General features: G+C 42.6%; 1 protein-coding gene across 1 annotated transcript in view; it reads right to left on the reverse strand.

Annotated features, from left to right (window-relative positions):
* LOC134317799 (probable G-protein coupled receptor 153) overlaps nt 1-7,405 on the reverse strand; it is a 29,631-nt gene extending 22,226 nt beyond the window's left edge. The window contains exon 1 of the mRNA XM_062998530.1: nt 6,870-7,405. Within this exon, the coding sequence (XP_062854600.1) occupies nt 6,870-7,222 (353 nt within the window). The 5' untranslated portion in view covers nt 7,223-7,405. The remainder of the gene's footprint in view (nt 1-6,869) is intronic.
* Nucleotides 7,406-12,519: the final 5,114 nt, after the last annotated feature.

The raw sequence follows: 12,519 nt of genomic DNA on the forward strand, positions 1-12,519 counted from the left end.
GCAAAAGGCCAAGGGCGCAGGCTTAAGCTGAATGGCCATGATCTTCGATCCCTCAGACAGCACTGCATCAAGAACCGCCACTCAACAATAGCTAATGTGATTACACAGGCAAGAGATTACTTTGGCAAACCCTTGTCAAGCACTACAATACAGAGTTACATGCACAAATGCCACTTAAAACTTTACTGTGCAAAAAAGAAACGTTATGTTAACCATGTCCAGAAGCGGCGTCGACTTCTCTGGGCTCGGAGGCATCTAGGATGGACCATCACACAGGAAACGTGTATTGTGGTCAGATGAATCAGCATTTCAGGTCTTTTTTTGGAAAAAAATGGACACTGTGTGCTCCAGACCAAAGACGAAAAGGACCATCCAGACTGTTATTAGCAACAAGTCCAAAAGCCAGGGTCTGTCATGGTATAGGGCTGTGTCAGTGTCCTTGGCAAAGATAATTTACAAATTCCTGATGTCAGTTTTTATAGCATTTTAGGAAGTGTCCCAACCTTTCTGGAAATGGAGGTTGTACATCATCTCACAACTTGAAGCAAAAACCAGAGAGAGAAAAGAGGAGAAAATGAGAATGTGAGAGACAGAAGGAAAATCCAGACAGTTTGAAGAGCAAAAAAACAGATGTTGAAGCATTTGTTTCCAGAGCCCAGACAGCTGTCGTATGTCAAGCCTTCAGACTTCCTTCAATCTATCCATCTGTCTATCTATCCATCCATCTATTAGTAATATTATTTTACCACTGCTATATTTAGATCAGGGTTGCGGGAAGTCCAAATTCCCTGTAATCACTGGGCACGATGCAGTAACACACTCCAGACAGGAGGCCAAATAATCAGACCCCTTGGCTTTGTGCACACTTAATTGTGTTGTGATTTGATTTTAAATAGTGATGATTGCAATTTTATTCATCAATCTTTATTGATTATGACCACTGACAGGTGAAGTGAATAACACTGATTATCTTTTCATCACGGCACCTGTTAGTGGGTGGGATATATTAGACAGCAAGTGAACATTTTATCCTCAAAGTTGATGTCTTAGAAGCAGGAAAAATGTTCAAGTGTAAGGATTTGAGCGAGTTTGATAAGGACCAAATTGTGATAGCTAGACAAATGGGTCAGAGCATCTCCAAAACTGCAGCTCTTGTGGGGTGTTCCCGGTCTGCAGTGGTCCAAGGAAGGAACAGTGGTGAACCAGCAACAGGGCCAAGGCTCATTGATGCACGTGGGGAGCGAAGGCTGGCCAATGTGGTCCGATCCAACAGACGAGCTACTGTAGCTCAAATTGCTGAAGAAGTTAATGCTGGTTCTGATAGAAAGGTGTCAGAATACACAGTGCATCACAGTTTGTTGTGTATGGGGCAGCATAAGGGGGACCAACACCATATTAGGAAGGTATAATGTTATGCCTGATCGGTGTATTCACTTCTATTAAATTGAATGCTTTCTAGAAGCCACCTTAGGTATTTTTGCATACATCTACAAGCTTTGTACTCCTGGATTTGGGTAGTTTCCCCTTTCCTTGCAGATCATTTAAAGCTCCGTCAAATTAGATGTCCACTTTCAGTGAACTGCCACCTTCACGTCTCTCCACAGAGACACTTGATGGGGTTAAAAACTGGGCTTTCACTGTGACACTCACTGACTTTCAGAGACATACCGTAGTGTCACTCCAATGTTAATTTGGCTTTTTAAGGGTGAAATGCCACCCCAGTCGGAGAAGGAGGGAAATTCTTTCCAGTCTCCCTGTCCCTGCTACTGAGAAGAACACAGCACTTTCTGTTCTACGATTGCTAAGGCCTCTGGGTAAAATGTTGGACTTTCTTCCCGAGGTTTGCCGCTCTTCTAAGGTTCCACAAGTTTGGAACTTCTGGAACTCCCAATGATGTCTCTAGGAATGTTTGAGGTCTTGGAAACCTTATACCCACTGCCCCTTTTGGTGCCATAAAATGATCTGCTCCATCAAGTTTCGTCACAGCTCTTTAGTTTTCACCATGATGAGGACGCTTACGCTAACATTAACATACAGAAATGTAAACACTGTCCACTAGAGACACATTTAGGGTCTTTTCTTGCAGTTTTGCATTGAACCCAAGTTAAGAAAGCTTGATAATGTGTTAAAGCGGTTTTTACAGCTGCATCTTTGGTCCATCTATAAGGGTCCCTAAAGTGTCGCCAAAGAGTTGGCAGCAGATAAATGACTTAATCAACTTAATGGTATACTTCCAACCTTGTAGCAACCTTGTAATTTGTTTTAACCTATTCCAGCATGACAAAGCAAGGTCCAGGTTTGGCGAGGAGGAACTTCAGTGGCCTGCACTCAGCCTCTTCCTCTTTATTTAGGATGAACTGGGAACTAGATGCGCCTTTGACGAAATGGTTACAATTTCCAACCCCCTCCTTGTTTCTACACTCACTGTCCATTTTATCAGCTCCACTTACCATATAGAAGCACTTTGTAGTTCTACAATTACTGATTGCAGTCCATCTGTTTATCTGCATGCTTAGTTATCCCCCTTTCACCCTGTTCTTCAATGGTCAGGACTCTCACAGGACCACTACAGAACAGGTATTATTTAGGTGGTGGATCATTCTCAGCACTGCAGTGACACTGACATGGTGGTGGTGTGTTAGTGTGTGTTGTGCTGGTATGAGTGGATAAGACACAGCAATGCTGATGGAGTTTTTAAACACCTCACTGTCACTGCTGGACTGAGAATAGTCCACCAATCAAAAACATCCAGCCAACAGCTCCCTGTGGGTAGCGTCCTGTGACCACTGATGAAGGTCTAGAAGATGACCAACTCAAGCAGCAGCAATAGATGAGCGATCGTCTCTGACTTTACATCTACAAGGCAAACCAACTAGGTAGGAGTGTCTAATAGAGTGGACAGTGAGTGGACACGGTATTTAAAAACTCCAGCAGTGATGCTGTGTCTGATCCACTCATACCAGCACAACACACACTAACACACCACCACCATGTCAGTGTCACTGCAGTGCTGAGAATGATCCACAACCTAAATAATATCTGCTCTGTAGTGGTCCTGTGGGGGTCCTGACCATTGAAGAACAGCATGAAAGGGGGCTAACAAAGCATGCAGAAAAACAGATGGACTACAGTCAGTAATTGTAGAACTTCAAAGTGCTTCTATATGGTAAGTGGAGCCGATAAAATGGACAGTGAGTGTAGAAACAAGGAGGTGGTTTTAATGTTGGCTGATCGGTGTATAACTGAATTAATACAATGACCCAATGCATTAACAATTATAAGTGTACTGCTATACACTTCTAAAAGGAACTGATTGTAATAAAAGAGGAACAGAACATAAAAGAAATTTAACTTTGAACTACCTAATTAATAATTACAAAGGCAGCTACTCTCTGAGTCATTCATTTGAATGACAAGTCTGCATTGCGTGTTAGCTATAAAAAGATCTGACATCAGTACTTTGATGTAAGGTATTAAAAAGCAATGAGGGGATTAAATAAATGCCAAGGAAACCAAGCAGTCAGGTGTCTAAACTGCAAAATGACTCAATGTGCCAGCTAAAAGTCATTTTAAGGTGCTCAGGTGGCGGTAAAGCACACCACTAGCACACCAGTGCTGACATCTCTAGCTAGTGAGTTTGAATCTTAGTCCTGCTAACAACCAGATGGGCACCTAAACAGACAATGATTGGCTAGTTCGAAGGGGGGAGGACCATAGGGGTTCCTCATAAATGCTGCATTACAACCTCTGCTGGCTGATTCAAGTTGCCTGCACAATATGACAGGGTATAATGGATATCAATGTGTGAATCTCCATCTGCGATATGGGGATAAGAATCCACTTCATGCAGGTGGAAAATAGCAGGTCGGCTATAGCACGTGTTGGAGGGGATGTGTGTTAGTTAAGACCCCCATCAGTCAGGAGTGGAAGTCTGCAGCAAATACAAAACGAGTAATTGGATATGACTAGATTGGGAAGAAAATTAGGGGAACTGCATAAAAAAGTAAGATTTTATTATTTGCTAGATTAGATAGATGGATTAGATGGATGGATGGATTAGATAGATAGATTAGATAGATGGATTAGATGAATGATGGATTAGATGGATAGATTAGATGGATGGATTAGATGGATGGATGGATGGATTAGATGGATGGATGGATTAGATGGATGGATGGTTGGATGGATTAGATGGATGAATGGATTAGATGGATGGATGGATTAGATGGATGGATTAGATGGATGGATGAATTAGATGTATGGATGGTTGGATGGATTAGATGGATGGATGGATTAGATGGATAGATTAGATAGATGGATTAGATGAATGATGGATTAGATGGATGGATGGATTAGATGGATGGATGGATTAGATGGATGGGATGGATTAGATGGATAGATTAGATGGATGGATTAGATGGATGGATGAATTAGATGTATGGATGGTTGGATGGATTAGATGGATGGATGGATTAGATGGATAGATTAGATAGATGGATTAGATGAATGGATGGATTAGATGGATAGATTAGATGGATGGATTAGATGGATGGATTAGATGGATGAATGGATTAGATGGATGGATGGATTAGATGGATGGATTAGATGGATGGATTAGATGGATGGATGAATTAGATGTATGGATGGTTGGATGGATTAGATGGATGGATGGATTAGATGGATAGATTAGATAGATGGATTAGATGAATCATGGATTAGATGGATGGATGGATTAGATGGATGGATGGATTAGATGGATGGGATGGATTAGATGGATAGATTAGATGGATGGATTAGATGGATGGATTAGATGGATGGATTAGATGGATGGATGAATTAGATGGATGGATGGTTGGATGGATTAGATGGATTAGATGGATAGATTAGATAGATGGATTAGATGAATGATGGATTAGATGGATGGATGGATTAGATGGATGGATGGATTAGATGGATGGGATGGATTAGATGGATAGATTAGATGGATGGATTAGATGGATGGATTAGATGGATGGATGAATTAGATGTATGGATGGTTGGATGGATTAGATGGATGGATGGATTAGATGGATAGATTAGATAGATGGATTAGATGAATGATGGATTAGATGGATAGATTAGATGGATGGATGGATTAGATGGATGGATGGATTAGATGGATGGATGATTAGATGGATTAGGTAGATAGATAGATAGATAGATAGATAGATAGATAGATAGATAGATAGATAGATAGATAGATAGATAGATAGATAGATAGATAGATAGATAGATAGATAGATAGATAGATAGATAGATAGATAGATACTTTATTGATTTAGAGTCGTTTTTGTGTGCAGACCTTAATAAGTTGTATCCATTATGACTGCAATGTAAAATCTGTATGATTTTATATTTTGTATACAAACCCCACTACCAAAAAATAATTATCTTTAATTAACTGACAAAAGTACAAACAAATGATTTTTGATTCCCACTTGATTGTATTTTGTAAACATAAACAAATTCTGACCGCATGCTGTGGTCAGATGAGTCCAAGATTCAGCTTGTTTTAGTAAAAAGAAGGAATATCGAGTTCTCAGTGTTTCACAAGCTGCTTTCATCTGCCAGAAAGCTTAAACATGAAAAGAGATTTGTCTTACAGCAGGACAGTGTTCTAAAGCACACTGCCAAAGCAACTAAAGCCTGGGCCTTGATGGTAACGTGTCTGGCGAAACAGCAAACCTCAAACTTGCTGTACAGACCTGCTAAAAAACATGAAGTGGGTGGAGTCTGCAATGTAAAAACGTTGAGCATGAACTTTTGTAAAGCAGAAGGCCAAATGTGTCAATTACAATGTGCAAAATACATTAATACAAATCCAAGAAGTCTAGTAGCTGAAGAGTGGGTGCCAATAGTGGCTCCATTAAGTCCTAAGCAAGTGAAAGGCTTATGTATTCATGAAATTTAAATCGTTTCAATTATAAGAATATATACAGAGATCTTCAAAAAGTTTCTGCACTTTTATATTTTCATTGGAAACAGTGAGGGTGGGAGGAGTAGTAATTGGTCGTGTCTGAGAGACTGAGAGAGAGCTTATAGTCCAGATTTAGCACCATCTGATTTCCACTTGTTTTTTCTTTCTTTTTCTCCAATTGTTTCCCCTGATTTTCTTCCCTAATATAGTCGTATCCACTGCTGACTGAGGAGCTTCGCAACTGACACACGCCCCCTCCGACACGTGTGCAGTACCGACTGCATCTTTTCACCTGCATGAGGCGAGTTCATATGCGGATCAGCCTTGTGCATGGAGAGCCACACCCTGATCAGCATTATTCCTCAACTCTGTGCAGGCGCCATCAATCAGCCAGCAGAGGTCGTTATTGCACCAGTTATGAGGAACCCTGGTCCGGCTTGTTCCACCCTGAACAAGAGCCAGATTCAATACGATGTATTCAAGATACCAGCTCTGGTGTGCTAGCGTATTTCACCGCTACGCCACCTGAGCGGTGTAGATTTCCATCGGAATCTGACTATGTATAACAGTGATGTCATTTGATGTCAATAGAGTTTTTAAAAAAGTGTGGAAACTTTTTAAATAACCCTTGTAGTTTTTTTTTTGTTTAATACACTAGCCCACCATCACTAAGATGCAGGTTCGCATTTTAGCAGTGCTATCATATGGCAGGGTATCTACACAGACATGATTGGCATTGTTTGAAGGTGTATGGCCGTAGACCTGAAATGGACTGGAAGCCTGTACAAGGCATTTCTGCCATGTGCCCAGTGTTTCCTCCTTGTTTGCTGATTTCTATTATTGGTTATGAGGTACACCACCACCTAGCACAACACCATAACACAACAGAAAACCATAAAACTTTTGGCCTTACCTGTAATTGACAGGCCAGCGCACCATCCACATGCGATGGTAGGAAAGAGAGGTGACTGAAAAGCAGGTGACCAGCGTGAGGGTGTAGAAGGTGGACACAAACACCTTGCAGAGTCCTTCGTTCCACTCGTAAGTGGAGTGCTGTCGTCGAAGCTGGATGACGCAGTACATGGTGATAGGGATGCCCATGTTGAGGATGTGAGTGCCGGCCAGGGTACAGATTAGAAACTCCAGAGGCTTCCACTTCTTCTGCTTGGCGCTTACGCTTAGGATGCCCCAGGCATTAGCCAGGATGGACACCCCAGAGCAGACCAACCAGGCCAGTGCGTTGGTGCTGATGACTTCATCGTTCATGGTGCAGGAGACGGCAGGTTGCAGTGATGACAGTCTCAAGGGGTGGGATGGCGAGAGGATGAGCGATGGACAGGGCCGTGGATGGAGCCTGGCAACGTATTAGAGTGGGCATTCCTACAGGGACGGGTGGACCTTCTCCTGGATGGACTGGAAGGAGTCGACAATGGGCATTGTGACTCGTGGAAGGTTCCTGGGTTGGAAGGAGAATGAGGAGGACAGACAAGAAGAAAAAGAAAATGAGGAACTAAGGCAGCAAGGAGGACAAAAAAGGCAGGGAGGCCAGGACAAGCCAGTGTGCCAGGCAGAAGAGAAGATGATGAAGATGAGACAAATGGTAGACAGAAAAAAATTAAGGTGGGCTGAAGATGGCACAAGTGGGCTAAAGATGAACAGGGCAGATGGGACAGGATTAAATAAAATAGATATCTCTATCAGAGGAAAGAAAATGGAGCAGTTAAAGGAAGTGGTTGAAGAAAGGGACAAAGACAAGAAAGAAACAATACGACATTAATACTTTGCACTGCTTAAATAAATAATAATAATAATAATAATAATTTTAAACCATAGATCAACTACACTTTGTTAGGTTCAACACATTTCAAAAAGATTATAAAAAGTCAGAGGTAGCTCAGCAGTTAAGGTCTAGGACTAGTAATCAGAAGGTCGCTGGATCAAGGCACACATCTGCCAGGTTGCCAGTGTTGGGCTTAAAACTTCAATTGTGTGCAATGTATACAGTCAGTACAGTAACTACACGATTTTTGCCCTGATTTTCGCTCGCCGACAGGTCGCCGCTAGATGTGGCAGGATGGAAGCAACTCGGCGTTCACTCTGGGATCGAAACTCGGCTCTCGATCGCTACGTGAACTGTTCAACGACTCGATCCGAGCGCTCACAGACTTAAGAAAAATATCTAACATGCTAAATATCTGGACCAGTCGTCAAAATCCTGTTGTGTGTAAGGCGTTGTGAGCAGGTTGCGAGTAGCAGCAAGTGAAATGTCGAACTACAGCCAAGTCTAGTACTCCAGCCCACCATCACTGTGATCCAGGTTGGAATCTCAGCAGTGCTATTAGCCAGCTGGAAGCGGTAGCCAAAGCCCTCAGATGAACTGACAGCCTGTACAGGGCAAAGATGTTCACAAGTCACAAAATACGAGTCAAGTACGAGTCAAATACTGAGTCAAGTCATGAGTCTTTAGGCTAGAGTCCGAGTCAAGTCACAAGTCTTTAGGCTAGAGTCCGAGTCAAGTCACAAGTCATTAGGCTAGAGTCCGAGTCAAGTCACGAGTCTTTAGGCTAGAGTCCGAGTCAAGTCACAAGTCTTTAGGCTAGAGTCCGAGTCAAGTCACGAGTCATTAGGCTAGAGTCCGAGTCAAGTCACGAGTCTTTAGGCTAGAGTCCGAGTCAAGTCACAAGTCTTTAGGCTAGAGTCCGAGTCAAGTCACCAATCTTAAGGTTAGAGTCTGAGTCAAGTCACAAGTTTTTAGGCTAGTGTCCGAGTCAAGTCACCAATCTTAAGGCTAGAGTCTGAGTCAAGTCACAAGTCTTTAGGCTAGTGTCCGAGTCAAGTCACCAATCTTAAGGCTAGAGTCTGAGTCAAGTCACAAGTCTTTAGGCTAGAGTCAAGTCACAAGTCTTTAGGCTAGAGTCCGAGTCAAGTCACAAGTCTTTAGGCTAGAGTCCGAGTCAAGTCACAAGTCTTTAGGCTAGAGTCTGAGTCGTCACAAGTCTTTAGGCTAGAGTCCGAGTCAAAACACGAGTCAATATAATATACACAAAACATATATTGGAAATGTAGCGTAGAAATAAACAAATAATCTGTAAGTTCAGATATAAAACAACAACAGATTAGAAACTGTATTTTGCTGTTTTACTTAGTGCCTTTACTTTCCTAGTCATTGTGCAAATGAATGTAATTTCCGTAACAACAAGGTACCAGTTAAAAGCTTAAACTGATACGTTTTGTTTTCATTGCAAAACAAAAGCGCAAATTAAATCACGGCACAGCGGCAAAAATCCAAAACACAGCAAAAAAAATCATAACCACTTACCTTAGCTTATGTTCTTCCAGATGCTATTAAATTTATAACCGTGTGTTGTCCCATTAGGAATATAATCTGTTATTTTGTAAATGTGTGCTTATAATTTAAACCCTCCAAAAACCAGTTAGAAAGCCAATCAAGCGTTTCATTAACACATCATCTGTGTGATGCAAACTGAATAAATGCTAATAACAGCATTTCTTAATAAAAATTAAAATCAGAAGGTCTGATTGGTTCAGAAAGCAGTTCTTACAATCATTAGGGCCAATTCTGTAGGAGCGTTCCATTCACCTTAGTTGTTCCTGTGAAGTGCACTACGTAGGGTATTCCACCATTTTACGTGAGATTCCAATCCGAAGGTAATTAAAATGTTCAAATGAAGTGAACTTCAAACTGTGTAGGGAGTAGCGTTGCGGGTTAAGACGGCCGGAGCGTTATTAGAGAGCAGAATATTTATAATAATAATAATAATATTGTCACGCGTAACTAATGTTAACACATGCTGATGCTAGCGAGTCATTTTTTTGTGAGTCATGAGTCGAGTCCAAGTCATTTGAAACGAGTCCGAGTCGAGTCTGAAGTCGCTGTGTGTGCGACTCGAGTGCCCATCTCTGGTAAAGGATATTCTGACCTTGCGCCCAGTGTTTCCTCGTGGAACCAGGCCTGCCGTGACCCTGTCCAGGACAACTAACTCATGTAACTCTACATGCTAAAGCTTCACTATGAGTGATGGTTAGAGTAAAGAATTGCCAGTGACTAGCAGAATACAGACCCAACACAATGATGCTCATTAGATAAATGTGGTGTCTCAGTGCAAAAAAAAAGAGACATCCCTTGCAGTATGTCTAAGTGTAATTAGAGACAAAGAGTAAGAGACCACTACAGAACACCCATAAATATAGAAATTCAGTGAGTCATTACATTCTGCCAGGCTAACAGCTGACTCACTTCTTAGGCATTCATTAAAATAAGACAATATGTTCAGCATAATGCATGTGTGTCATCTACGGCTTTGTCTACTAAACACACACACGGGAAAACATCAGCCCATCTGCTTCCACTAATCAACAAATTAATACTGAATATAATATTATAATGAATATGATATTATAATCAGGTCAGTCATGAGCTGGTGGGGGAAGAACTGTCATTAATTGTGTCTTACAAAGAGGGTATATCCTAATGCCACGGACACACTACACAACTTTCAAAGCTGTCAAAGTGTTTGCCAATGTATTCTGACAGAAACTACACCGATCAGGCATACCATTATGGCCACCTTCTTAAATATGTTTTGGTCCCCCTTGTGCTGTCAAAACAGCCCTGACCCCTCAAGGCATGGACTCCACTAGACCCCTGAAGGTGTGCTGTGGTATCTGGCACCAAGATGTCAGCAGCAGATGCCCAGTTGTGAGGTGGGGCCTCCATGGATCGGACTTGCTTGTCCAGCACATTCCACAGATGCTCGATTTGATTAAGATCTGGGGAATTTGGAGGCCAAGTCAACACCTCAAACTCATTGTTGTGCTCAAACCATTCCTGAACCATTTTTGCTTTGTGGCAGTGTGCTGAAAGAGGCCACAGCCATCAGGGAATACCTTTTCCATGAAAGGGTGTACATGGTCTGCAACAGTGCTTAGGTAGGTGGTACGTGTCAAAGTACCATCCACATGGATGGCAGGACCCAAGGTTTCCCAGCAGAACATTGCCCAAAGCATCCCACTGCCTCTGCCGATTTGCTTTTTCCCATAGTGCATCCTGATGCCATGTGTTCCCAGGTAAGCGACGCACACACACCCAGCCATCCACATGATATAAAAGAAAACGTGATTCATCAGACCAGGCCACCTTCTTCCATTGCTCTGTGGTCCAGTTCCGATGCTCACGTGCCCTCTGTTGGCGCTTTCGGTGGTGGACAGGGGTAAGCATGGGAACTCTGACTGGTCTGTGGCTATGCAGCCCCATTCGCAACAAACTGTGATGCCCTGTGTATTCTGACACCTTTCTATCAGAACCAGCATTAACTTCTTCAGCAATTTGAGCTACAGTAGCTCGTCTGTTGGATCGAACCACACGGGCCAGCCTTTGCTCCTCATGTGCATCAATGAACCTTGGCCACCCATGACCCTGTCGCCGGTTCACCACTGTTCCTTCCTTGGACCACTTTTGATAGATACTGACCACTGCAGACCGGGAACACCCCACAAGAGCTGCAGTTTTGGAGATGCTCTGACCCAGTCGTCTAGCCATCACAATTTGGCCCTCACTTAAATCCTTACGCTTCTAACACATCAACTTTGAGGATAAAATGTTCACTTGCTGCCTAATATATCCCACCCACTAACAGGTGCTGTGATAATGTCATAATGTTATGCATGGTTGGTGTATATTTTGAAGCCCCCATGCTTGTTGACGTTTATACAACTCCTCATTCAGTTAACCCCCTCACTCCGTATGTTGCGTTCTTATTGGCTGTAGCTCGACACCGCACTCACTGCCAGTCACAACCTGGTCGGAACACTTTTATACTACAGGATCTGGAGTCGCTGACAGGTCTGTGAGCAATCGCTGTGTCTGTCAGATTGTGCTGTTGAACAATTCACACATAACAAGAGCCAATTATCAAGCCTTGAGCAAAGGCCCGCAAAGGCCGATTTGCCTCTGAGCTGGGGGATCTGTCAGTGACCTCTAAACCTGTCGACGAGTGGAAAGTCTGGGCTAAAATGGTGTAGTGTGAACTTTATTGTCAGGTTAGAGTTATTTTTGTGATCTGTGATTTTGTCAAGCATTGTCTGGATAAGTATAAATCACACCACAATTGGACAGCAGTGAAAACTTTATTGTCTGACAGTCTGACACATTTGGGTCAGAAGAATGGAAGTAAAATGCTACCTGCCCCATATAGAGTGCAAACATAAACATGTGCTGGAGGACTAATGGTTCAGACTGGGTTGATGCTAAAACATACAAAGATATTTAAAGAATGTATTGCATTTAGCTTTGTAAAAATAGGTTAAGGAAGGCATACCACCATGACAATTCCCTCATACACAATGTACACAGGCGAGTCACATTATTATGACCACCAGCTAACATCCAGAGTAATCGCTGTGTGCAGCACAGACAGCAGCTAGACAGGCTGGGAGTGACTCAATAAGGGCCTGGTAGGTTGTCACAGGTATCTGGAGCCATGCATACCACAGCTCTTGAAGGGGCGTGAGCAAGGATCCATAAAGCAAACACGATGATCAAG

Source organism: Trichomycterus rosablanca, chromosome 7, assembly GCF_030014385.1.
Source record: "Trichomycterus rosablanca isolate fTriRos1 chromosome 7, fTriRos1.hap1, whole genome shotgun sequence".
NCBI lineage: Eukaryota > Metazoa > Chordata > Actinopteri > Siluriformes > Trichomycteridae > Trichomycterus > Trichomycterus rosablanca.